We start from the raw sequence: 26628 nt of genomic DNA on the forward strand, positions 1-26628 counted from the left end.
AATAAATAAATATATATATATATATATATATATATTAAATTTATTTATTTTTATAATAATATTTTTTAAAATTATACCAAATGATTAATTAAAAGTTTAAAAAAGCTTTTGAGAATGGTGAAAATATATAAAAAAAAACTTTTTCAATTACATTAACATATTATTATTTTAAAGATAAACGTCAACAAAATGATGGTTTTGTAATAAGTCTAAAATCAACGAATGTATTATTTATGCCACAAATAAATGAAAACAGTTCTATACATTAACGCATTAGTTTTTTGTTTTTTTTTTAACGGCCTAAACATTAACGTATTAGTTAAGGAAGTAGTTTTTATTATATTCCTTATTAAATTTAGAAATGTCCATGTGCAGTGCCAGATTGCTCGTTTGATACATACACATACACAACTAGAAGCAATCGGTGATTCCCCTCTGTGAATATATATCATCCCAATTTAGTGATTTACAAATGTATATCTAGGAAAATTATTTCTATCAACGTCACTTTCACAATCATCTCATCACTCGCAGAGTGAACACTGTCAAATTTTATTCAAAAAAGTAAACAGTATCATACAAAGGAAGTAAAAGAGGTTATAGTTGTAGGAGAATTTTTACAGAAAAGATGTAGTTGGAAAATTTGGGAACATTCTTAAAAAACACTATAGTTCTTCTGTACAGTAAGGTAATGTGGTAAAAATTTATTAGGCATTCACATATTTTCTGTTTCTACTTGTATAAAACAGAGGAAATTACTCGGTAGAAGGAAGGAAGGAAGGAAGAAAGGGATTGAAGTTGAAGACAATGGAACTTGCTAAATGCTAAGGCTAACTAACTATAACTATAAGTAACAGTGTGAAAAATATAGTGCACACAGACACAGTAGAGAGTAAATTGAAGTGGCCCTGGACCATTGACAGCAAAACAGCCATGAATGCTAGTATTTGCCAATCCCACGTGAAGCGAGCAAAAGGCACATGAATCCCACTCACCATTCAATCCCAAATGGGTAGTATCTCTATCTCGGAACCAATAAAACTCTGTTGCGGAAATAACTCATCAGAAAAAGCGGCACAGAACTCGATTCCCTCTGAACCCATTCCCATTGGGGGAAACACCCAACTGTCAACAACATCGACCAAGACGAACTCCGGTGTCGAGTCAACGCTGCTGTCTTCAATGTTGGGAAGTTCGACAATCTCGCTCAGCTCCGAAGACTCTGGAGTCTCCGAGTCTGAGGATTGTGTCACAGGGTCGAACTTAACCATGGAGGCCGCGGCCGTGGCCGCGGTCTGGATGTCACGTGGGGAGCACGTGACGGGCCTAGGGAGCAGGTCTGCAATTTCGGGGAAGTTGAGGATTGCTGACTGGCCCTTGATGGTGAGGGCCGCCACGTCGTGGGCTCGCGCCGCCATTTCGGGAGTGGAGAATGTTCCGAGCCAGATTCGGGACTTCTTGCGTGGCTCCCGGATTTCGGACACCCATTTGCCCCAGTTCCGCTTCCGCACGCCGTGGTACACCGGGTGCTTGCTGCAGTCCCTGGGCCTCTTGCTCTGTTTCTGGGCCTGGGCCCTTGGGCCCGAATGTGAGGAGGAAGAGGTTGTTGTTTGTTGTGTCATTGTGTTTTGAGTTAAGAGTGGGAATGTTTTTGGTTTCTGGAGCAGAATGTAGGGGGAACAGACACATACATATAATAGAGGAGTGTGAGTCTTTGAGGAACACAAACCATATGGCGTAGTCTTTTTTGTAGAGAATCATAATACGCTCTCGTACAGCGACCCTTGACCTACCAATTATATATAATTTCACACTCTTTTTTCAACTTTTTTAACCATCAATCAGAGAGGATCTTTTCTCATCCATGAAAAAAATTTCATCCAGCATGATTTGACTAGCTCACTTTGAAGTTGGAACATGAAAACTTTAAGAGAGTATAATTTATTATGTTCATTTAAAATTAAATTATTTCATAAATTTTATTAGTTTTAAATTATTAATATTCACAGTCTTTCTTCTAGTAAAAGAAGTAAACAAAAATTCTGCATCACCAGGAACAATAACAGTACATTTTTTCTCATTTTTTTAATATATTGAATGAAATTTGATGTTCGCCTTTTTAAGTAGCTTAGGTCTACCTTTTATTAGCCAGACTAATATAAAAGTACATTTCTAACGTTTTGGACGCATTTGGAGTGAAAATAGTGACTTTTTTCGTCTTATTTTATTTGCCTTTTTGGTTCCTTTTTTTATTTGTTAGTTTAAAATAATGCATACATATTTTGATAATATAATTAGACTGAATTTTATAATAAAATAATCTTATTTACCGTTAATTACTACACTATATTAATTACACACACACACACACACACATATATATATATATATATATATATATATATATAATACAAGTGTATTTATTTCTTACAGGTATTGTTAGAAAAAAATAATTAATTTTTTTAATACTGTAAAATAATAATAAAAAATTGTTGGTACGAAATAATAAATAATTTGAGATAAAATTATTAAAAAAACAAAGAAACAATTTATTCGAGATGATGTACCAAACATAGTAGATGGCTAACTGGAACTAAACTCTAGCAGAAGAGGTCCAAGATTAATTTTTTATATTTCGTCTAAGATAACCCAAGTTGATGTATCTAAGATAGATTATTGAGTAAAACTAAACTCTATTAGATGAGTTCTAAGATTTTTTTTACTGATATATACCCAATTAATTGCCCAACAGAAGAATTGAGCTCAAGCATAGTAAAAAACAAAGAAGTATATACTAATCATCGTTTTAAAAATAAAATAGTTGCAGTGGTTTTTTCACTTAATTTATAATAGCAAAGAATGAGACAAAGAGCAAGAGTAATGAAAAGTGGAATTCTCTCATATCTCTATTATTATTTAAAAGGGTGTAGTTTAGAAAATAGTATTTTTGTCTCTGATATTTATTTGGACAAGAACTAGTTGATGTATGTGTGGAGGATGGATTGGAGGAGCGAGACGCTACTGGTACAAGAGGGCCCACACCAATATTTTAGCTGCAACGTTCATTATATCATTATATCATTTCTGGCTAAGTCTCCTATAAGTCCACATCTCCCCTTTCTTGTGTCCGTTGCTTTGTGTGATCAAATTGTCTCTTGTTTTGTCCAAACCCCTTTCCTCACTATTTAAGAAATTCACACAAACCCATTTAGTTTTTTCCACCTCTTTACCAAATAGCCTTTGACAAAGTCTATTACACACCATTACTTACTTTTTTAATTTCTTTGTTTTGTTATTTTTCACTTCTTTCCCCCGGTTTCTACCTCCTGTTTTTTCAATTTTCGTGCAATAATTTAGGGACAACGACTTGGGGGTGAAAATGAAGTAATTAGAATCATAACCTTGTATCCTTTTGTGATAAAAGAGGAAGGAACGTATCTACCCTATAGGCCACACTAGGATTTGGGTTGTCTGATGCACCATTAGTGTCTTAATCATCCTTTCTAATAAGAGAGGAAGAAACATCTCGACCTTTGCAAAAGCATTACTAGGATTGCAAATTTGCAATGCCCTAGATGTTTAAATTTAATTCGAGCGTACCTCTTGGCAAAGATTGTTAGATGTGACACTTAAAAATGGTCAATAATTTGGACTTTGGAGCTAATATTCTTACCAAGGAAGTTGAAAAGAAAAGAAAAAATATATCATTTCGATACAACCACTTGGATTTGGAGGGTCTAACGGTAAGTATATAAATAATAAAACTTGTATTTTCTATCTTAGTAAACTCTATGAAGGTTCGACAAAGAAAGTCAGCTCTATTTTCACAGTCCTAATTGGCTCGTGAGATGGAAGTCTCATTTTGTTACTAATTAATGGGCAAATGATGACAAAAACCAAATTATTAATATATTTTTTAATGGTTCCATAATTCGCATTTGTCTTTACTATATATGATCATTATAGCGCCTCGAAAACAAAAAAGAAATAGGATAAAGCACGGGGAATGCCCGAAATGGGTGTATTATTTATGCACAAGCATAAAATGAGATATTTATATATTAATTTTATTATTGTGGTACAGCATAAAATGATATTAATTAGCAACGATGGTCGCTAACACAAGAGTCTTCAGAGAAACTTGTTTTAATTTGTGCTTAATTTACACGTTTACTTGAGAAAGAAATGGATCTGGTTACAGAAGTAGTCTTTTTCTATTTGCCAATTGCGGTTGGTTTTCATTATATTATTAGCAACACCTATACTTTACAATAATTGAGAGAATTCGTTGATGTAAGCTCTTTTAATTTGCTCAATTCACATGCCGCTTTATAAAATCACTCCACCAAATGGTCATTGAAATTGGATTGGTACACTACATAAAAAAAGGATTAGTATATGATTATACAACTACTAATGCACTAAAGAAATTCTCAATTGAGCATCGATGCGTTGTATTTTTCTAAATTTATAGAATCCGAGTCTTTAATTAATATTGGGATGTATTATTTATAATATCGTTCTCAACGTGCATTGTATTTCATTTTTCTAAACAATAACAATTTGGGTAATTAAGAATGTCGCTCTACTTAAATTCCTAATTGATAAAAATAAAGAAAGAAAAACTCTGATTTGTTTATCGACAATAATGGATTAAATAATTATCATCAACAGTAATATACCGACGGCAACGCGTAGCACAATCCTATTTAATTTGCCACTGTGTACGACCACGTCATTAAAGGTTGAATTTGGTAAACAAAAATAATGTCATTTGATACACGATGCGATCTTCACGATATATGCTGAAGAATATTTTAATATAGATGAAGGATGATCTGGGTTCCCTTTGGATAAATTACCGTGACACAAGTAAAAAGGATTAAATAATTTTTTAGTTTTTTAAATTATAATATCATTTAAGCCTTTACTTTATTTTTCTATAAATTAGAAAAAATACATATTTTTAACTAAAATCACACATTTCATTATAGCGCATAGAAATAAAAATAATTTTATAGAAATTAAAATTAAGAATTATAATATTTTCAATTTTCAGTGATTAAATATATGTTTTAAAAAGTCACACAGTATTTAGGAGTAATCTATGGAAAATATCATATTCTCTTGCGAAATTTGGGCCTCCGAAAGATAATTATATCGGTTTGTCTTATTATTCTTTTTAGCCCCGCATATCAATCGGATTAGATATAGTCAGGTTTCTTTTAGGCAGAGGGTTTTGTCTTAATCAAAATCCTTTCTATTTATTTATTTTTATTAAATTAATAATAAAATGTTTTTTATATATCTTAGATCTATAATAACCAATTTATAATTATTGATATTTTATTTTAAAAATTAATTTAGAGATAGACAAAATTGTTTTTTGGAGAGGGGTTTGAGTTCATCAGCTTCTATCCAGCACAAAGGGAAAGCTATTTTGTTAAAGTGCGACATTGTGTGCTGAGGTTGGTTTTTATCCAAGGCAAATAAGTCACAACAAATGGGCAATAGAGGAGCTCAGTCTAGATATGTTATAAAAAAATAATTATCTTAAAAATAATTTCAACAATAATTTTTAATTAGTTGACAATGGAACGGTATTTACCTTGATAGTGCATATATATCTATTAAACTCAAGACTATTTCTATTATCGTAAAAATACGATTAGAATGACATGTCAAGACTATTTCTATTATCGTAAAAATAAAAAGAAACTACTAATTGAGTTTTTATTTTGTCAACAAAATGAATCCAGTTTGAATAATTTCACCATTTTAAAATCTTGCACCATAAATAAAGATAGCAGTTGCTATATCCACTTTCCTTAATTGCTTATCTATTCCCCTTTTCAATTTATTTTTCAAAAAATACACACTCCTGTTTTACTTAAAAAATGAGAGTAGATAAGTAAAGAAGGAAAATGGATATAACAAGTACCAAGAAGATTCAGAAACGATATCATGGCCCAATAATCTAACAAACTTTTGGCAATAAGTTAAAGGCCCATAAGGCTAAACACAACTTGCATTGCAGGAAAAGAGAAAGGGGACATGCTAGATGCACCCAGCAACATTGCTGGTGCACCCAGCAATTAGGTGAATGGGCAAAATTGCCCTTGCGTTAAAAAAAATAATTTCTTCTTTCGGAAGAAGGTTCTTCCGGAAGAATAATTTGTGTTCTATTGGAAGAATCTTTTTCCGGAAGCTTTTCGGAAGAACCTTCTTCCGGAAGCTTTCAGGAAGAAGGTTCTTCCGAAAAGTTTCCAGAAGAAGGTTCTTCCGGTAGAACAATTTATTATTTCGGAAGAAGGTTCTTCTAATAAAATAAATTGTTCTACCGGAAGAACCTTCTTCCGAAAGAAGGAATTATTTTTTTAATACAAGGGCAGTTTTGCCCATTCACCTAATTGCTGGGTGCACCAGCAATGTTGCTGGGTGCACCTAGCATGTCCCAAGAGAAAGGCATTGAAACCGATCAAGCAGAAGTAGAATTTGGCGCTGAGACAAAAGGGTCAAGTTATTCTTATCGCCTCTTTTTTCTCTTCTCACTCCCTAGTTTTTTGTTTTGATTTTCTATTCTACCCATTTCTTTACATCCTTCCCGGTCTCTTTTAACTATTTTTTCAACTTCCTCACGAGACACCTATTCCTCTACCTCTTCTCCCACCCCTATTGTACCTTTTTTTTCTCATCGAGATTCAATGAAAATTATTTTGTGTGTACACAACAAAAATTAGTTTCCCTTTTTATACAAAAAAATGCCTGTTTGAAAATCAAGTGAAAAACTACTTTTAAGGCAAAAGTATTTTTGTCAAAGGATAAAAATGCATTAATTTCAACTACAAATTAAACATGCACAAAATCAAACACAACAAAACTTGTTTCCTGATTTTTTTTTTGTTAAAAAAATAGAAGAGTGGGAAGAGAAAAAGAGGGTGAAAATAACATGGAATGAACAAAATTTTAAGAATCAAATCAAGCCTCGACAAAGGCAAGCAGGTGGTTACATTCGGGGTCTTCAAGGGCCCATTTTCAATATGCTTTCTTCAAAAAATAAATTTGTAAGCCCAAATTACTAATGTTGGTTAAACGAGGAATGCCCGGGTTTTGCTTTGGGCACCAACACAATTGGCTGGTACACCCAACAAATTATGTGAAGTGCCAAAAATGTCCTTCACTTAATTTTTAAAAGCATTTTCATTTACTTCTCCCGCTATAGTACTCCTTGCGCTTCTTCTCCCTTAGTTCGTCACGCCTCCATCGTCACCGTCTATGCCGTCATTCGCGCCACTAGCGATCGCCACCTTAGTTGTCATGTTGTTGTTCATCGGATTTATTGCGATGGCATGATTGGGGATCCGTATGATTCTTTTTTATTTTAATTTATTAATTAATAAATTAATAAAATAACTTATTAATTTAAAACTAATTTAATAATTTAGTTTAAATAATATTTATTTAATAAATATATATGTTGTGTTTTTTAAATATGTATTTATTTAATTTATTATACTTGTTTTTGTAAGTTGATTTTTCACATTAATATCACTTTCAAACTATAGACTTTTAAATGAATATTCAAACTATATCTATTTAAAAGTTTTTTAATGAATAACTCTAATTTTATCTAATTAAACAATAAAATAAATTTATAAAAATAACAAATAAAATTTAAAAAAATTTACGGATTGACAATCTGTAAACTTCTTACGGATTGGTAATCCATAAGAAAATCCGTAAGTTACATACAAATTGTTAATCTGTAAGAAACTTATGAATTGACAGTTCATATGCTTCTTACGGATCATCAATCTGTCAATCCGTAAATTTTATATAACTTACGGATTATCAATCAGTAAGTATTACGTGAAAAAAAATCAAATCAAGAACTTATCTTCGTTGTTAATGGCAAAACCAACCACCGTTACAACCATCACTTTCCGAGGAATCATTGAAAACAATGCACCTCCACTAAAGAGGATACAAGAACAAACAATAGACTCTCACGGAACACCTCTCACAAGAACGAAGGTGAAGAAAAAAAAAAGGTTGCGTGAAGAAGGAAAGCGCTAAACAAGAACTTATAACAGATGGGTATAATGAGGATTTTAAAAAATTGCCGGATGTACCACCAATTCTGGTGGTGCCCAAAGCAACTCCCGGAATGTCCCCATGCATGCAATTCTGCGTGAGTCAGTCCAAGCCATTTCATGTGGTCTGCAGTGAAGTGAAGGGGTGAGCACTTAGGTCAGAATTATAAGGCTTTTTCTTATTATCTATTTAAGTGGTCTTTGAAGTAAAGACTTTTCTTATCTTGGATTATGATATTATTCTCCCAAAAAATTTGTTGAACAAGTGATGTTGGTGATCTCTTTCACTGATCAAAATAAGAATGGTGTTGTGGGTGGGGGGGATGACAATACTTCCTCTTAATTGGATCCTCGTGTTGATTAATTTTTATGTCAACCACATATCTTTACAGTTTTTATTTTCGCTCAAAATCTTAAAAAAGTGTTTTTTTTGGGGTCGGAGAAAATTGCTCTTATTTAAAATTAAAGAGACAAAATATGAAGTTTGAGATGTTACAGTTTTACTAAGCATAGAAATATGAATTAAACTTATTATGGAGAAGGTGGCGTTTATTTACATAGAACTATAAGTTTACGGATGATGACAAATGGAAATAAGCATTACATATTCAGGATTTTTGATTGGGTAGGATGTGAAGGAAACTAGTTTTGTAGTGAGTTTGTTCACCTAAAGTCTTCATTCTCTTCTGATTACCTCCTTCATCTACCATATCATGATATCAAGCCATGCGGGCAGCCTTCAAATTTGGTTTAAACAGATTAGATCAATAGACACTTATCCATTTTTTTTTTAAAAAGTCAACAGCACGTTACTTAAAGTTTGCATATTAGTTGGTGGTTAAATGCATCACCAACATCACTTGCTTCCTATATTGATTTGGTGAGTTTTGTCATTTAATTTAAAAACTAGAATAAACTGAAAGTTACATTTCGTGAACAGCAACATGAAACATCCCTCCTTATTTATATTGCTTATTCATCGTTTTAAAATGTATTATTGAATGGAATTTCGGAAAGAGTAACCGAATAATCTTTAAACAGTATTTTATAAAAAAATGTAGGGTATTTCACTTGTGTTACATTTACATGTTAATGTTTATTTAACTGAAAATTCAAAAGTAGGTAGCGGACAAATGCTTTCGAGTGCTCTTCAACGCGCTTATGACAAAGATACCCTGCTAAACAACAATATCTTCTTCTTTCTTTTCCATTTAGTAAACAACTAATTAGAATCAATTTAGCATAATAAAAGAAAAACAACCAATGTTTGCATGGATAATCTTTTGATGAGATGCTCTTCACCCAGGTAAAGATAGTTACACCCACCAACTTTCATTCCCCAAAACATGCCCCCATCAACTTTGCATTTTAATCCAAAATACAAAAGAAAAATGTGGCCGGGCTTAATTAATTAAACCCATATACATTTATTCCCTAAAACCATATCCATCCAATTGTCAAAGTAAGCTATCATGGTTTTCCACCAAATAATTGGATCCAGTCAAATACTATTTTAACTAAAAAAATCTGAGTGACATTCATAATTATATAACTCATTTTCTTATAAACTACTTTAATTATTTTTTCTTCAAAGGTTACAAATATCCTCTACATATTTTCTGTGTGAATCAATCCTATTTAAATAAGATAAAATTATTATAAATGATAATTTTTTTGAGTATTTGACATATTAATATATTGTTGAACACGAGATTTTGTTAAATTAAAATAAATTCATGTAAATTTTTTAAAATTGAATATTGTATTTTTCATTTGAAGTAATATTGATCAAGCCTTATGCCACAAAGCTGTCCCCTGTCTAAGTTTAATTACTTTATTTTAACTAGGGGATATATTTTAAATAAAAATATAATAAAAGAAAGAAGAAAAACTTAGAAGTTAAAAAAAAGAAAAAGAAGTAATTAAAATTATCAAGTAAATATGTACATTGAGATAATTCTCATTATTAATAATTATAGTTTAGTTTTCAGTGGTATTAGTGGCATCACATAATTTACTGAAGAATAGAAAATAAACCAAAGTTTGTTGATTAACCATTAATGAAGTGAAATAATTGAATTACGGTTTTGACTGATTAGAAGCACACAGGCCACGTTTGAGACGTGTGCAACGCTCCAGCGTATAAAAATGCGCATGGAAAGATTCAAGTACAAGTGCACCACCCAACGACGACGGCACACAACAGTTAAAAACGGAAATACCAGTCGCCGGCGGAGAAACGTAACTTTTCCGGCAACGAGATGGCGAGGTCCGGCGACGGTTACGGTGTCGGAGTGGACGAGTCGTATAGCGCGCTGCCGTGGCTGTACCTGACGTTCTTGTCGATCTGGCTCCTCTCTGCTTGCTCTTGGACTGTTTACACCTACAAAACGCACCATTCTCAGGTTTCACGTTAATAGATGTTTCGTTATATTCGAGTTTGATCTCTATTGCTTTATTGATAATAATATGCAACGCGAGACAATGAATTTTCTAAATGACATACATATTGTTTTGAGTGAAATTAAGAAGAATTTTCGATCAGTATGTGAATTTAATTAACAGCTCTGTGATAATTAATTGTTTTCGCAGTTCATAAACGAGGTAGTGTTGTTGATTTGTGAAGCTGGTGAGATTTTCGGTTTCATAACTGCTTTGTTTTGTGATGTTGTTTTTGTTAGAGCAGTGGAATAATTTGCAGTGGACACTTGCTTCGGTTCCGTTGATCAAAGCATTGCAGCTCATGCTGTCCTTTCTCTTCTGGTAAGTTTTTGTGATCAATATGTATTTTGATTTTAATCAAGTGTTGTGTGTTTGGAAAGAGTGAGTAACTCTCGTCTCTGTCGATAGCTCAGAAGGCAAATTAAGTGTATGATTGATGTAAAAGCAGGGGATACCAAATTTTCTATGTTAACTAAAAACATTCCATTTATTTGAGAATCATTACTTCTTTTCTATAAAATTTTTATGACACTTTCCATTTAGAGACTAAAAGATTAGCCAATCCATCTTGAATCAAAACCTTGAGATATTATATCTTTCCACTTAGATATTCATCACCCTGCTTCTTCACCCACCCTCTTTGATTCACCCTTGCGTTCTTAATAATATAATTTCCAACAAATAAGATTTTATGGGAGGGTACTCTGCTTTTTGTCTGGACAAGGTCGTGGAAATATGTAGCTATATTTGTTGTAAGGATGACTATATTGATAGAGTTTTTGAAAGTGAAGGACGAAAGATACTGATGGTAAAGGGCAAATAATTGCGATAAAATTAAGATACATCAGATATGAGTCATGCAAGCCTTCTCATGCCCAACTCTGTATTTAAACTTACAAATCGTTCAAATTCTCTGAACGCGTGTACCCATTGTTTTGCACTAAAGACAAAGGGATTCGTCCTGTAGAAAGCTTATGACGGGGAGGGGCCGGGCAGTGCTCAAATTATTAACCGCAATTTTGAAGTGTATTTGTGGGGTTGTCATTTGTAATGAAGAATCAATTACGTCATGTGGCAGTTCATTTTCAAAATGGTAGTTTATGACGTCCATTGTCAAGTAACCTCAATGGTATAAATGTTAAACTGTGTGTTTGGTCACGCATTTGGGACGTAGTTTTCTGCCTCAACAGAGTAGTTACCACCTACCAAATGTAGCTTCCACTTTATTCACCATTTTGACGGTGTTTTTTGCATTTATAATGTTTATCAAAACACATTGACAGTTTGCTAATGATTTTACGTGCGTTTTAATTTGAGACTGGACAAAGCATTGCAGGAATTGAAGTTTGTTTGATAACACATCATAGAAGTGAGAATTTGTATAGTTGCATTTGTTGTGTGCAAAATTTAATTCATTGGGTCTCATGACACTATTCTTGCAGGTATTCTTGCTTCAATTTTCAGGCCTGCTCTTTGTGGATGTCATTTGGGGTGTATGTAACAGGGGTGCTATTTCAGACAGCTGCTTTTGTCTCCTTTTTGCTCATTTCCCATGGTTACTGTATCATGTGTGAGCGTCTTTCTTTAAATGAACGCCGTTCAACTGCCGCACTTGCATGTGTCTTTTACTTGACTCTAGTTGGTTACAAGGCTTGTGTGCCATACTTCTCTGTAAGTTACTAAGCTGGTCTATAAAACGTGCAGTTTAATTGGTAAAACTATTATATTTGTGATTTATAATAAGCATGCATGGTTCTTTGATGCTAATTCATAATTGACCAAATGTACAGGTTCTTCTGCTACTAAATTATTTTATATCATTCTACATAATATTCCACCATATATCCCAAAACCTACTAGTGTTGCGAGAACAATTGAGCATTATAGAACATGAGGATATTCAAGCAATGCATGATGCTGTGTATAAGAAGTACACAATGTTCAAGTAAGTGCCACGCATTCAAGCAATGCATGATGCGGTGTGTATGAGTAATTTATTCCCAAATGCATAGATATATTTCACTCATGCAAACAATATTTCATACTTAATGGTTGACGTGCTTTCCTTTGTGCAGGAAATTTCAGGGTGCAATGCAGATAGTAGCTACCGCAGAAACTGTGGTATTATATTTGGGTTTCTCTTTATAGTTTATAAACTTATGCGAACAACGATATGTATAAATATCTGACTTTGACAAGCTCGTCAATTTTAGATATACATGAACATCGATGACTCTTCAGAGAATTACTGGCTTCGTTTATTGCTCAGGGAATGGGCACAATTCTGCATCTTTGTGTACATTGGGTATGCATATCTGTGTTCCTGTGCAAGAATACTTGAATTATCTCAACTTTATAAAATTTCTCGACAAAAAAAAAAAAAAAACGCACAGTATGATTTTACTCCAATTATATGATCATATTCTATCCTTAAATAGCTCTTAATCTATTTCTTTACATACAGATGGATTTTCAGGTCACGAGATTTGGCACCAAACTTCTCTGTTATGCCTACCACAAAGTGTAAAGGCGAGACTCTAGTGCCTCCCATCTACAGTATTGTAAGTTATTCTTCTTCACTTGTAGATGAAGATTCCTAATAATATGTATTATGTTAGTTGTCATGTGCCCTTGGAACATTTTCAATATATATTAATTCTAAGCAGTCAGGTATACTCGTAAGTTATTTTTTCTCTTTTATTTTCACTTTTTCTTTAAAAAAAAATTATTATCTGAGTTTTCTTTCCTCTCATCCAAACACATCTAGAGTTCATTCCCATATTCAAATAATATAGTTAAAGAATTAATATAGATGTAGTTTACAGATTATTTTGTTTTCTGACCACACTAAACACCTTGATGCAGGAAATGGATGCAGCAACATTTAAAGAATTTAGTAGCCATGAATGGCACATTGGGGTGGTAAGAGTTACTTAAATCTGCTCTCATGTTCTTTAGTTATATGGTAGTTTACTAATTTAATAATGGTATGTTACATTCTTAAAATATCACCAGCATTCGTATGAGCTTTAGGTGACTTATGTTACATTCTTAAAATGTTCCTCTATTATTTTTTATTCATACACTTTTTATGAAGATCAAATAATTCAAATAGTTTCATCCTAGATTTTCTGCATGTGTAGCCAACGTCTACTTCTTATGATGAAAGCTCCAGAGATGAAGTTTTGGCAATCATTCAGCATCCTCGAGCACAGAGGCTAAGAAAGCTCGATGCTTTTTCGCACAGGGCAGACTGTTTTGTTGTGTCAGATCTCAATACAAATTCATCTCCATGCCCAACATAACGAACACTGCTACATGATCAATTATACCTGCTTATGCCTTTTTCCTTGCAGTTGGCATGGGCACGATGATTTATATCTTTAATTATTATACCATCCATTTTTTTTATCGACTTAGGAGTCATGGGCTAAGGGTAAAACAATGAGTTTTAGCTCGTTTACCCCAAGTTAGAGGTTAGAGACAGCTGCAAATATGTAAAAATACATTATCAAAGTAGTTATAAATGTGTATGTTCCTCTTGATCCCAGTGTTGGTTACACTTACATTCATTTTCAAGAACAGTCGAGTCAAAGGGTTTTTTTATTTTTATCTGCTACCTGGAATCTAGGACCCATAAAGCTCTATTGACATGGAAAGTTGATAAACTAATCTGTCTACTTTTATCAAGTTGGGGCAGGTCTTCGTGAAAATCAACTTTGCCTTTTCTCTTCTGTATTTAGTTACATTCAATGTGCCGACTGAGTTGGTATTTCAAAACAATATGAATGCTTAATCTTGCTGAGCAAATGTATTAATAACAAACTTGAAGCAAGAATTTTTTAATATATATATTAAAAATATTTGTAGGTAATTTGTCACCCATCCCTAGCTATATCATTCGAAATCAATTTGCAAATTGAAATTGTGCCATATCAAACCGTATTGTGAGTGTTAAATTTGTCTCTCTTTTTTTTTGAAAATAAATTTGTGTCTCTTGCTGCCGCAAGTAGCTAACAAAAGTTCTCTAAAGTGTAAAATGAACAAAAGTTTAGTTTTTATATAGGGGGGATTTATTTTCCTACTGAATCTATGGGGAAATTAGAAATCACTTTAAAATAAGACTTCTGAATTATTATTATGAAAGTCAACTTTCCGTCATATGCTAATTTATAATTTTTTATAATTATATTAATAGTATAAAATATTCATCAATTTTATTAAACGCGTTCTGTAAGAGAATTAGTCTTCAAGTTTTCCCATGTTGGTATACTAAATTATAATTAAAAAAAACCCTTTGTCTTTCAATTAAATTCGAAAAACAATCAAGGAAATTTTTTTAAAAAATTAAGCCATGTCTTGCTTATCATAAGCATGTCACGTTTATGAAATTATTTATCTAGTTATATTATTTATATAATATTTAACAATATTATCTTCCATTTAATTTTACTACATTCATTATTTTGTCACACACTTTTTCTTTCTATCGTTTTTAAATAAAAATTGCACAAATATAATTATAAATACAATATCTGTTGTTGTTTTTTCCTTTCAAAATAACAACTTCTCTTGTTGAAACAAGAATAACACAGAATTATAATAATAAGATTAAAAAGGATAAATGATTAATTTCATTCCTAAAAGAATATTTATCATTTATCGATGATACAGGACAAGTTCTGGCATGGGAAAGTATCATAGGTCTCCCACAGTAGGAAATGTGCCTCAAACCGTTGGATTCCATTCAATTTATTTATTTTTAAAAATCAATGGCTGACTTTTTTTTATTTTTCTGTTTCTCTTTACGCATTTACACTTTTTATTCATTTCTCTCTCTCTCTCTCTCTCCTTCCCGTGTTCATCCTGGGCGGGCGAGAACCCCACCTGCTCCGGCAGCAGCTACAGAACTTAGCGGCAGGTGAAATGATCGAACTTGCAGCGTAATTATTTCAGTCCAGCTGAAATTGAAAGTAACTGCTTTCTGAGATTCTGCAACCGCATGAAACCCTAGAAATGAGTGCCGCAGGTATTTGATTTTCTTTCACTTCTCATCCTTTCTTCCATAAATTCCTCACAAATTGTTGAAGGATGGAAAAAAGACTCTAGATTCTATTGGTTAACTTCCTTTGCTTATTCCTAAACTCAATATTTGTTTGTTGTGGACTATGAATATGAATACTCGCTCGCTTTGAAACGAAAGGTGGTGCATTTGGTGGCAATAGGGGGCTCCGTCCAGTGCCTCCCGAAAAGGGGATATTTCCATTGGACCACATGCATTTGTGTGACCTCGTAATATGCTTCTTCTTCTCTAACCTTAGACATTTTTTTTACATGTTCTGTGCCCTTTTTCACTTGTTTATTCATTTCAGGAGAAAATAGAATATCTCAATTGTCTAAAGACTGCTGGGCACCAGTCTGAAAAATGCAGGCAATTCTCAAAAAAATACCTGCAGTGTCGCATGGAGAAGTGAGTTTAGTTGCTTTCAATACGTTACATATCAGTTTTTAATGCACATTTTTTTTCTCTTTTTTACTGTTTTAGTATTTCGTGTTACTTAAGTAGGCTACCCTTTTGAGCTCAATGTTTGTTTTTTTAATCCGCAAATGGTAGTTGTTAGAATGTTACTTTTGTTAGCCGATTCAACCTGCATCTTTCGTTTCTTTACTTTTCTCTTAACCATCCAACTCACCTTATAACTCATTTTGAACTCAATGTTGTAGTGTACCTTGATAAATAAGCAGCTTTATAAAAACATTAATATCTTTAGTGGATTTGAATTAGTCATTCTAAATTTTTTAGTGTGCTCTGTTTGAGTGAGCAATGCAGTTTTGGTGAGCAAAATAGTGAACAGTGCTCATTAAAATTTATCGTCACATTGGGTGTGTAACTAAATGAAATGAAAGAAAATACGCATTCAACCATACCATTTACCTAATTATAGGAAGGATTACCTTTTACACCCTAAAAGAGAAGAAAAGTACAGGGGACAGCAATACCATTTTAAGGCATAGGGTCATTATATGGAGTTTTACTCCTGTAATTCCTTCGGCATCTATTATTAATCTTTGTGCCCAGACAATAGTTTTGTCATTTTTTTTTTCCTTCTATAAATGTGTATTGTTTTTATGGCAGCATAGGAGCTTGACTAGATGGTAGTCACAAGTAGAATGCCATTTTATCTAAATTTGTTCGTCATTTTGCAATGAAATGATGGAACATCTCATATTATCTAATATAATTCTCATTATGAAATTTTAAGTAAAGAAGTTGATGGCTTTGGTGGATATCTTTGGTCCTGTTTTCTATTGATATTGTTTCTGGTATATATGGTTCTTTGGTTTGTTTTGACTAGAATTTTTTTTTTAACTGGTTGTCCATGAACTATATAATTGGCATCTTACAGGAACTTGATGGCAAAGCAAGACCTCGGTGAACTTGGTTTTAAGGAAAGTAATGTAGAAACTCCTGGAGGGAACATTACTGACAGGGTTGATAATCAAGAACAATGAACCCCAAGATTAAGAATGCATATTGATTTTGAGGTTGAGTTTTGGTGATGCCATTTTTTCCGTTGTCTTTCAATTCATTTGATTAGTAATGTACCAGCACTGTGAACAAAAGATGATGGACAATTTGCCCTATTCCCTCTATTAGACATGCAGTTAAAATTAGGTTTAATTATATAAATGGTCAATTAGTCATAATTAAAACTTAATCGAGTCTCTCAATTATTAAAAAATTTAATAATATCCTTTAATTGCTTTAAAAAAAATTCAATTAAAGGGATTAAATCCTTTAATTGTTAAAAAGTTCAATTAATTTCTTTAATTGGATCCCTAATTATTACAAAATTCAATCAAAATTTATATATTTCATTATAAAAAGGGTTTGATTGTAATGCTTTAAATAATGAAAGGATCTAATTTAACTTTTAAATAATTTAGGAACTTAAATGAAATGTTTTGAACAATTGAATGATTTAATTAAATTTTTTAATACTTAAGAGATTTAATTGAATTTTTAATTATAATTAAGAGGTCAAGTGTATAATCAAATCTTAAAATTATATGTACCTATATAACTAATGCAAAGAGGAATTTTATTCACGGGTTTTGTTTATTCTTAGCCATGATAAAAATAAAATAAAATTGGACCGGGTTACAATCGAAAAATTGATGAACAAGTTAGGTTTATGGGTCATCGTCATTCAACCAAAAATCGGATGATCATTGATTAGGTGCTTGAGCCACTCTTGTAACAAGTTTTTAATCTTTCTTGTTCAATCGAAATTCAAAAGCACTTTTTAAACCAAATAGACTTAATGGTAAACAATAGAACTCTCCTATTATATTTTAGCATTTTATTGTTAATTTTTTTTATCACGCAAGATATATAATATGATTTTTTCATGTTATGTTTATCTTTACTTAACCTTGTTACAAATTTGTTAAGTTATTACTTATATAATATGATAATATTTATTTGTTATCAGTTTGATTTGTTGGAGTAATGAACCTTAAATTGGTATTTTTAACGATTCAAATCAATTGTCCATCTAATGCAAAAATGTGAGAAAATATGTTGAAATTTTAAAATCAATACAATTTTTTTCAATACATTAATTCTTCTGTAGCCTAAAGAATCATATATTAAAATGTGTTTTTTTTAATAAAAATTTCAATTATTTATTTTTTAAAATTAATTACAATGGTATTTTTACTTCACCTAATCACTGTCTAAAAAAACATAAAATAATTATGGAATCTTTTACTCTACTTAAGTTAAGACAAAATAATTGTCCATTTTTAAATTTTTGAGAAAGTTGATAAAAATATATCTATATTTTTTTTTAAAAAAATTGAACTTGGACACGTATTTATTGTTTTAGATACAATGGTAGATTAATACAATTTTATAACCATTCGATATTAATACGGCTATATTATTTGACTTACGAGTACTTGATATATTTTCATATTTGTTGAAATTAATTTGAATAAAAAGTTAAACTAAAATAAAGTTAATTCAAATACGTTGTAATGTTTGTAGTATGTAGATTTTAGTAATTATGAAAATAGAGATAAATTTATATTTAAAGATGAACTGCGATTATGTATTTACCTATTTTTTTTAAAAATAAATCTGTTTGAATTAGTTAATTTAAATATGTTTATAGTGTTTGAAGTAACTGAATTTTAATAGTTATAAAAATACAGATTAATTTTTATGTAAAGATGAAGTGTAATCATATATCCACCAATTTTTTTTTATCTAAATTATATATATTTTTTATAGAAGACAAAGCTTTTCTTTTAAATGTTAAAGAAAGTTGCATATCATTTAAGACTTTTTTAATAAATTTAAAATAATTTCATATTAATTGATTGTCATGTTTAATAATACCCGCCCAAGTCTAACTATTCAACAATGGAAGATTCAACAATAGAAGAGAGATTCAAGCCTCATTCAGAGCAATGTTTGATGTTGACTTTGACTTGGATAAAGCACCGTTGAGTTCAAGTTTAGCTGTCTAGAGTTTTGACATCTTCATACAAGCCATTTTTGTTTTGTTTTAAGGTTTTGTTATTTACCAACTTAGCATTAATTAGCAAGCAAAACAGCTAATAGGAGCTAAATCCTAAGGGCAATGTATAGCACAATGGATAATTAAATGAAGTTGGTGAATTTAATTATAAATTAGTATCTCTCTCTTTCTGTGCCTCGATGCCACCGCTCCTACATTAATCCATTATTTATCTGTTCTAACATGCCTTATCTTTTTCCCTTTTCTCTTCTCTTTCTTTTCTTCTTTCCATGGCTACTCACTTCAATCTGCAACACCAACTGTTCAGCAACTCGTACGCTTCCTCTTTTTTTTTTTTTTTTTTTTCTCTTTTTCCCTTCAGTGACTTCAACGTTTGTTACAAACGCTTCAAAATGACAGAGTGTGACCCTTATGTTGTGTTAAGAGAATGAATAGTATTTGATATATTTTAAACTCATTACATATTAATGTTGAGAACAATCCTTTCCATTTTGGAGATTTTGCTACTTGAAAATTGAAATTGGTTTTCATGCATGCACACTTTAGGATTTGTGTAGATTATGCAGAAGATAATATAGCTAAGTTTCTGAGTTCTGAGGATGAGTTTCCATTTGCTACCCCTTTTTTGTCTCCTTATGAAATTAAGCTTCTCTTGTTTCTTATTTTCCCTGTCTACTGGAACTTCTCCAGAAATAAACCAATTATCCCCTAAATCACTATCGACCAAAAATTTCAAAAACACAAAAAAAAACACAAAGTTGTTGGAAGATGGCCCTTTCTACAAAATTAAAAATTTATCAACAATTATGAGTATTACCCTATAACAATTTTTTATTAAAAAAAATACATTCATTATACATAAATGTATGTTGTCTCAGTGTCCGTGTTTGTGAAGTCAAGTAGCAGCTTACTATATTAATCACTAGTTCCAACTAGAATCTTTCTTTATTTTTCTTAATCTCTGATGTATATGATGATGCTATGCATTTAAGATATTGCATATATCCTGAAAAGCTCATGCATCCGTATTTCTTCCTACAGCAGATCCGTGGGATTAGATATCAGAAAAAGAACAACTGCTTATGCCCTTCAACATGCCAATTCAAATGCATTAGATGAGAGAAACAATAATTCTTTGAATAGTGGCCTGTTAGTTGGATCTCTGTCTGTATGTTACACATCCTTAAAGAAGTGCTCATCATTGGCAGCATCAGCTAAGGCTCATTTTTCCAGTAGTGATGATCAAAGCAAAGAAGCAGATGAGGTTACCAATGTTATATCCACTAGTCAGGGAATGGAAATTAGTAGGGTGGATTGTGTTGTGTGGTTATTGCATGAATCTTCCAGGAGCTTTTCCAAAGCAATCAACTCGCTTGGAGTAGCAATGAGTGGTCCAGCTCTTGCAATGGCTTGGATTGGGAAGGATGTGCATGAATGGCATAGACGTATTGCTTATCAGGTACATGCAGCGAAATATTTAGTTGTCTCCTACATGTTAATTTACTTTTTTTTTATACACATTATTAGCTGACAATTTGTGATATAAGCTTGTTTATGAAAAGGCGCATGCACTTATTTTCTGCCCTGAGTCATGAATAGTTGATTGGATCTAATAAAAATATGGCTGATGACTTGCTCATTCAGGTTGCAGTTTATGCTTTAATGAAAGCTGCAATTGATTTGGAGATATTGCTTTCACATGAACGGCTAAATGAATTTTCCCCTGTTAAAAAGATGTAAGCTTTTACCCTTTTCTCTTGCATACTTATAACATAATTTTGGGACATTGCTTTTCTTATCTATAGTAACATTGACATATATATGCAAGATGTAACGAGTTAGGCTTTTATCAACCCTATAATTGGAAGAAATAGTTGTGCATCATATTATATTATATTTACTACTTCCACTTGATCCTTACAAGTAATGACTAGTAATAATAAACGTGATATTGTAAAATTCAACTGATATAAACATTGCTCAGATCTGAGTTACTTTTCCTCCCTGGTTTCAGTTTGAGCCCATTAATGAATCAAATGGGAGAGCGCATTGAAATTCGACTGAAAATGAAGCATCCATATTTGGTGCAGTGGTTTAGAGAGACTGAAATGCCACGAATAGCAGGATATTTTATTCCACTTCTAAAAAAGTGGTCTGTGGAATATGCAGGAAGGTTTGCTTGAAACAACCTTGTTTTCAGAAACATATATTTGAACCTTGGATGAAAATCCTTTTTCATAGTCAACAAATGTCCTTGCATTGGCTTGAATTTCAAAGTTATTCTTCAAGTTGATGATTTTATGTTCATTTCTGTTAGATTCGCCAAATATTCAGAAGAAGGAATTTAGCCTGACAGAAAACTATTCAGCGGTATTGCAGGAATTATTGTGGCTATAACCTGTTGTAGTGCAGTGGTGAAATTGGGCGCCAGGCGCATCTGCTGCCCCTTATTTGTATTGTCTCTCGAAGATGCTTTGGTCAAGCTCATGGATTTCTCACTCAATCTTGCACCTGTGGACAAATTACACTGGTTAGCAACTGAGGCGGGATTTGAACTGAATTTCTTGTCCCATTTTGGTGGGAAGGTTTTTCCCAGTGAGAAAACTGAGGACCTAGAGTTTTGGATCGGTTTAGCCCATAAGAAACTATTGAAAGCTTTCTGTAAAGAAAGCATCACTTCAAAGAAGCAAAATTTTCAGCAAAAGGTCAAATTGCAGACTCATGCAGAAATTCATGGATTCATAGAACTTAATCTTATAATATTTGTTTAAGAAATTTGCCTCATTCACCGTAAATAGCAGAAACATTTAGGCAAACATATTTTGGATCAAATTTCAGTCCTGTTCTCTAGATGCACAGTTGACATGAAGAGAACATGCTTTATCATTGTGCATTTTTCTTTTCAGTTTTATAAAACAGAGAGAATATATTCCTACTCTCGGTTTACATGATCATGTCTGACATGTCCACCAAATACCCGATCTTGTTAATCTCGTTTTTTATACTTGTAGTGGTTATATACCATTCTACATTCAGATAGTTGTTCGTGGTGTACCTTTTACAGATACAAGCAGATAATTTGGCCACATTGGGACTTTTTACATATCTTGGAAAAAGGACAAGAATATTTTTGTCGGCAATGGGCATTAAGGATCTTGATGGAGTAGTTAAGAACTTCCTCAGGTTGATCTCTTTGGTTGTTTTTTGCATTTTAACCATTCCAATTTTCAAGATACTGATACTGATACTGATACTGAAGATTCAATGCTTTTATTTTAGTTACTTGGAATGTGGAATTCTTTTCATATATCCAGAATTTTCCTCCATTCGAGTGTATCAGTGTTTCATGGAGGTTAGTTTCTGTTAATTCTGCCAATGCTGATGCTAAATGCCTTTTCTATGTTGGGCTTAAATGTCGCTAATTGTAATTTATACTGTCTTTCAGGTGGTAACTGATGAGATAGGATGGCTTGATTTTTATGGTTCATATGTTCAAATAAATTGCAAGGAGAAAAGGTCTAAACATAATGCTCGCCAGGCAGAGAAAGAGATAATTTCTTCTGTAGTTTTTACTGTGTGCTATGATGTTTTCTCTGGGTTTGCACACTTCAATCGCACAACTCAACAATCATTGGACACAGCTTCACGCTCATACTTGCTTCGTTGGTAATATTTAATTTATACATCAGTGTTACTGGTTTAAGTTTCTTTGTCTGCCTACAATTACTATTAACCTTGTGTGTTATTTATTCTCTTTTTAACATCCTAGTCAGGGTTTGCTAAGTATTTGTCTGCAATATCACTGGGCTGCTTATGACAATTCAGGGTAGGCTGGTTCTGGTTTGATGGATTCTTTTACTCATTAAATATTGTGGATCATTAAATAGTGCCTGTTTGCAGTGAATCACTAAATACTGTGGATCATGCTTCATTTGACAACCATACATCATATATGGGAAGTATAAATGGACCCAAGTTACCTCTGGTGTTTGAAGTGCAACAGATGTCACATGACTTAACTACAGAAGGATGTCCAAAGAGTGATTTCCGAAACAGTTCTATATTCAAAAAAGTATGTTAGGCAACGAACATGATAGATACTAAGTTAAGGAAATTCATTATCTTGCTAAACTTGGGATGTAAATTGATGCCTTCTGTTATACTCAAATTTATCTTAGCCATTTTTTAATTCAATTGCAAGATTTTGGTTTAATTTTTGTTATCAGTGTTGGGCTTTTAGCTCACGTATTTTGACAATGATGAAGGTTGGTTTTATTGATGTTTATTTTTATAAGTATCCTTGGTAGTTTGTAATTTATCCTTGAAGGATAAGAGAGAATCTAAAGGGTTTTCAGAATTCCTATAGGAAAATCAGTAGGATTAGGAAACAAAGTGAGTCTTGTTGTCATTGAAGTTAATGGCCTGGGAGCATAGATAGAGGGGTGCTTTGATTTACGAGAGGGTATACATGGGGCATTGGCTCTGGATAGTTTTAAACTCTGATTATCTTTTACTATTTTTTCACTCAGTGAAAGTATTTTTCCTCTTGGGTGGACATACACAAGTTATTTTCTGAACTAAGTTAAATTCTTGTCCCTTCATTGTCATCTATTGTTTTTGTTTTTCTTTGTAATTTTATGCTATGTTTGGTTTACTGGATTTGTACGAAGTGTTTGGGTGTGCCATTCTGCTGCGTATGGACATTTCCCCCCAACATCAACCTCTCTTGAATATGCCTTGTTTAGTTCTGTGAGATTTATTGAATAGCTTCATAACTGAGACTGAAGGCATTGTAAAAACAGAAATCAGCTACAGTGATCAAAGTACTTGGTAGATATCCACCAGAGAGAGAAGTTCTTCAGTAGTGAATTTTTTACAATTAACTCCTTTTGTTTTAGTAATGGGGTTTGAAAGGCAATTGCTATGTAGTCATGATCTTTTATTTTCCTTCTGAATAATATATTTGTATTAAATATCAATCATGCAAGTTAGCAACAGAATAAACATAGTTTGAGTTTAAAAATAGAAAGTGATGAGCTCTACTACAGTATTACTGCATGTGCTTTCTGCCTGGCATAGATGCATGGTAGTAAGATTCCCTATTCTGCGTGAAATATGTTGGCACATGATTTAATGCATAACAAACCAATGACCTACAGTTTTGAACTAGTGTTTTCGAGTGTCAACTTTGTGGAACATCAGTTATACATATTCCTTGCTCTTAGTAACCAATTGTTTCTCATTTCTTTTAATTATAGGCTCCAATTTCAGCAATCGCGAATAAGAAAACATACGAGGAAGATACCTGTGTCAACAAGTCTAATCCTCAGCATGAAAGTTTTATCAAGAGATACAGCATCAAGTTGGCATCCACAAGTGCAGTAAGACTTCTATTCACCTGTTTCTGGCAAACAAGTTGATTTCTAGGTTCTTAATTTGTGGAAAATTTTACTAGGACCTCTGGATGGGTACTGTGTTGCTCTTCATAGACATTATGGTTGCTTTAGAACTACTTGTAAGGCAAGTGCATGGCTGCAAGGCTTCCGAGAGTCAAAGAAAGAAACTACACAGAACCATGACTGACATAATTGTGCTAATTCCAGTGACAATTTTGATGCTAATTCCTGTGAGCACCTTTACCCTTTTAAATACATGTGATTTTTACTTTCCGTCCTCTTATGTGGATATACTATAAACTAGTTTATCAGCTTCATAAGAAGTTTGGTAGATTTCCCATGGTAAATAGAAACATCAGACTAAAGAAGGACAAAACTGTGTTTACAGATAGTGAACCCAAAGTTACAAAACTTGAGTGCGGATATTTTGTTAAAATGCAGTTTATGGGCTTACCTTACATTTCCATTGCTTTGGTTTGTTGAATGTTTGCCATGTTGACATATACACAAGGGGAATTCAAAATTTCAAATTCAGATCTTTAGCTGTTTAGACATTGAGAGAACCAAGAGGTGCCATTGTTGAATAAATAATTATTGTCAATTTCTAGTTAAATGTAATAATAAATTTTAGAGTTGTAGAAATGTGGAGATATGTATATCAGGTTAATCTTAATTTTATCAGTGTTTGATGAAAGAGTTTACACTTGGACTTGAAAGATGAATTTTCAATGTTATTTTTCAGACACGTATTCATCCCATTTTCAAGGCCATACTAAACTACCCATTAATCAGATGATATATAATGCTTTTTCTAACATATACATTATATTTTTTAAATTCTTCTAGCATTTTCTTAAATGGTGTCCACTTTATTTTAGAAACAAAATCAAGTAGTTTTACACTAGTATTTCAATGACACGTTGATTTTCATTGTGTTACCAGGTAACAGCTGTAGGCCATGCAGCTATTCTAGCAGCTATCAAGAAGTATATGCCATTCTTGGTAAGTTTTTGCTGCCTTGTCCATTACGTTTTTCATTTATCTTTTATGTTATTGATGATGCTTGCTACTTTCTTTATGCAGATCCCCTCCTCTTTTTCTTCAGAGCGGTTGGATGTTGTAAAGCTAATAAAGCAAACTAGAAAGATGGGTTATCAGTTACATTCGGCTCAGTTTGACCTTGAAGATCAACCAGCAACCATTTCTTGAGTATGACCGACTCTCGGTTACATTTGGGTCGGGCTTAATCATTCGAATCAAACTTCATAGTGATTAGTTCAAGCCTTAGAGTGGATAATAATTGCAATGACCTTCCAAGTTGCATCAGTACCCAAAAAGTTTAGGTATATTTGGATAGCCGTTATAAACATATTTTTGGGTGCTGCACATTCTCTTCGAAAAGGATACTCTTTGTTTGTATCTTTTATTCTGAACAGGCTTTCGGAAGGTGTAAAAGTTATCCAAAATCATGCACCTATTCTTGCTGCAATGTGAGTGAGAATACCATGATTATGACAAAAAGAACACTCTTAATAATCAATATTCATCTATCTGTTGATTTTCTAATAAATAGATGATCACCTTACCTAGTGTGTTTGGATACCAGTCAAGTTAAATGTAACTGGTGTTCTTGAAGGCACATAGCTTTTGGATTTTTGCATTGGAACATGTGATTTTTCCGTTCAACGGTTTTCCAAACATACCCTTAAACGTTAAAATGGATGTGTTACAATACTCAATTTGATTACCCTCAAAGCTTGTTTGATAAAATGAAATGCCGATATCCATATTGATTAAATTGCTTCACTCGTTTATCTCTGCTATTTGCCAGCTCTACCCTCCTCACTGAAACTCGTATCAAATTGATTTCAGATTAAGTACATAGTTTATAAATAGTGTCTTGGTCTTAATTCTCATCCGCATAAACCATAAACAATGTACAGGCCTCAATGATTTTCTTGATATCAGAGTTCATCTTTATACTCAACTGGTTGCTATCAAAGACTCATCTACAATATGATTGAATAATGTAATTCGAAACATTTGAGACTCTGATTCTTCTGAAGTTTGAATCCATGGTGCCTCTCATTTGGAGCGGTATAACTTGTTTGAGGATCATACTTAGGACTAAGGTCTTTTTCTAATCGT

The 26628-nt window shown here is 32.5% G+C and overlaps 4 protein-coding genes across 6 annotated transcripts; 3 read left to right on the forward strand and 1 right to left on the reverse strand.

Annotated features, from left to right (window-relative positions):
• Positions 1-524: 524 nt before the first annotated feature.
• LOC100804056 (dehydration-responsive element-binding protein 3) lies at positions 525-1771 on the reverse strand. Its single transcript, XM_003529711.5, has one exon. It carries the CDS (start codon positions 1620-1622, stop codon positions 999-1001), a length of 624 nt encoding a protein of 207 aa, XP_003529759.1. The 5' UTR covers positions 1623-1771; the 3' UTR covers positions 525-998.
• An 8448-nt stretch (positions 1772-10219) lies between these two features.
• On the forward strand, positions 10220-14071 carry LOC100804586 (uncharacterized). Of its 2 annotated transcripts, none has more exons than XM_003529712.5 (9): positions 10220-10498; positions 10780-10856; positions 11978-12206; positions 12326-12480; positions 12611-12656; positions 12749-12840; positions 13000-13096; positions 13401-13457; positions 13679-14071. In XM_003529712.5, the coding sequence occupies exons 1-9, from the start codon at positions 10355-10357 to the stop codon at positions 13838-13840; spliced, it is 1059 nt and encodes a 352-aa protein (XP_003529760.2). In that variant the 5' UTR covers positions 10220-10354; the 3' UTR covers positions 13841-14071. The 2 variants fall into 2 exon arrangements, with proteins under 2 accessions (XP_003529760.2, XP_014633135.1); XM_014777649.2 differs by having other exon boundaries at positions 10362-10498; positions 10775-10856.
• A 1259-nt stretch (positions 14072-15330) lies between these two features.
• Positions 15331-17189, forward strand: LOC100787288 (cytochrome c oxidase assembly protein COX19). The gene is made up of 4 exons (XM_003530080.5): positions 15331-15564; positions 15739-15827; positions 15908-16005; positions 16943-17189. Exons 1-4 carry the CDS (start codon positions 15552-15554, stop codon positions 17046-17048), a joined length of 306 nt encoding a protein of 101 aa, XP_003530128.1. The 5' UTR covers positions 15331-15551; the 3' UTR covers positions 17049-17189.
• Positions 17190-19069: 1880 nt separating this feature from the next.
• Positions 19070-26001, forward strand: LOC102668384 (uncharacterized). Of its 2 annotated transcripts, none has more exons than XM_006582989.4 (14): positions 19070-19397; positions 20129-20543; positions 20729-20820; positions 21099-21257; positions 21453-21789; positions 22149-22267; positions 22364-22436; positions 22530-22750; positions 22854-22910; positions 22985-23156; positions 24343-24465; positions 24540-24710; positions 25423-25482; positions 25564-26001. In XM_006582989.4, the coding sequence occupies exons 1-14, from the start codon at positions 19354-19356 to the stop codon at positions 25687-25689; spliced, it is 2169 nt and encodes a 722-aa protein (XP_006583052.1). In that variant the 5' UTR covers positions 19070-19353; the 3' UTR covers positions 25690-26001. The 2 variants fall into 2 exon arrangements, with proteins under 2 accessions (XP_006583052.1, XP_006583051.1); XM_006582988.4 differs by having other exon boundaries at positions 19072-19397; positions 20126-20543.
• The last annotated feature ends 627 nt before the right edge of the window (positions 26002-26628 follow it).

This window comes from Glycine max, chromosome 7, assembly GCF_000004515.6.
Source record: "Glycine max cultivar Williams 82 chromosome 7, Glycine_max_v4.0, whole genome shotgun sequence".
Taxonomy (NCBI): domain Eukaryota; kingdom Viridiplantae; phylum Streptophyta; class Magnoliopsida; order Fabales; family Fabaceae; genus Glycine; species Glycine max.

Excerpts from the sequence above, each read along its gene's own strand:
- LOC100804056 (XM_003529711.5), bottom strand. The coding sequence starts at position 1,622 with ATGACACAACAAACAACAACCTCTTCCTCCTCACATTCGGGCCCAAGG.
- LOC100804586 (XM_003529712.5), top strand. The coding sequence starts at position 10,355 with ATGGCGAGGTCCGGCGACGGTTACGGTGTCGGAGTGGACGAGTCGTAT. Across the intron at positions 12,207-12,325 it reads CTTGTGTGCCATACTTCTCT|GTTCTTCTGCTACTAAATTA; the intron begins GTAAGTTACTAA and ends CCAAATGTACAG. Across the intron at positions 13,097-13,400 it reads TGCCTCCCATCTACAGTATT|GAAATGGATGCAGCAACATT; the intron begins GTAAGTTATTCT and ends ACCTTGATGCAG.
- LOC100787288 (XM_003530080.5), top strand. Across the intron at positions 15,828-15,907 it reads ACATGCATTTGTGTGACCTC|GAGAAAATAGAATATCTCAA; the intron begins GTAATATGCTTC and ends TATTCATTTCAG. Across the intron at positions 16,006-16,942 it reads CTGCAGTGTCGCATGGAGAA|GAACTTGATGGCAAAGCAAG; the intron begins GTGAGTTTAGTT and ends GGCATCTTACAG.
- LOC102668384 (XM_006582988.4), top strand. The coding sequence starts at position 19,354 with ATGGCTACTCACTTCAATCTGCAACACCAACTGTTCAGCAACTC. Across the intron at positions 22,268-22,363 it reads GTAGTTAAGAACTTCCTCAG|TTACTTGGAATGTGGAATTC; the intron begins GTTGATCTCTTT and ends CTTTTATTTTAG. Across the intron at positions 22,437-22,529 it reads TGTATCAGTGTTTCATGGAG|GTGGTAACTGATGAGATAGG; the intron begins GTTAGTTTCTGT and ends ACTGTCTTTCAG.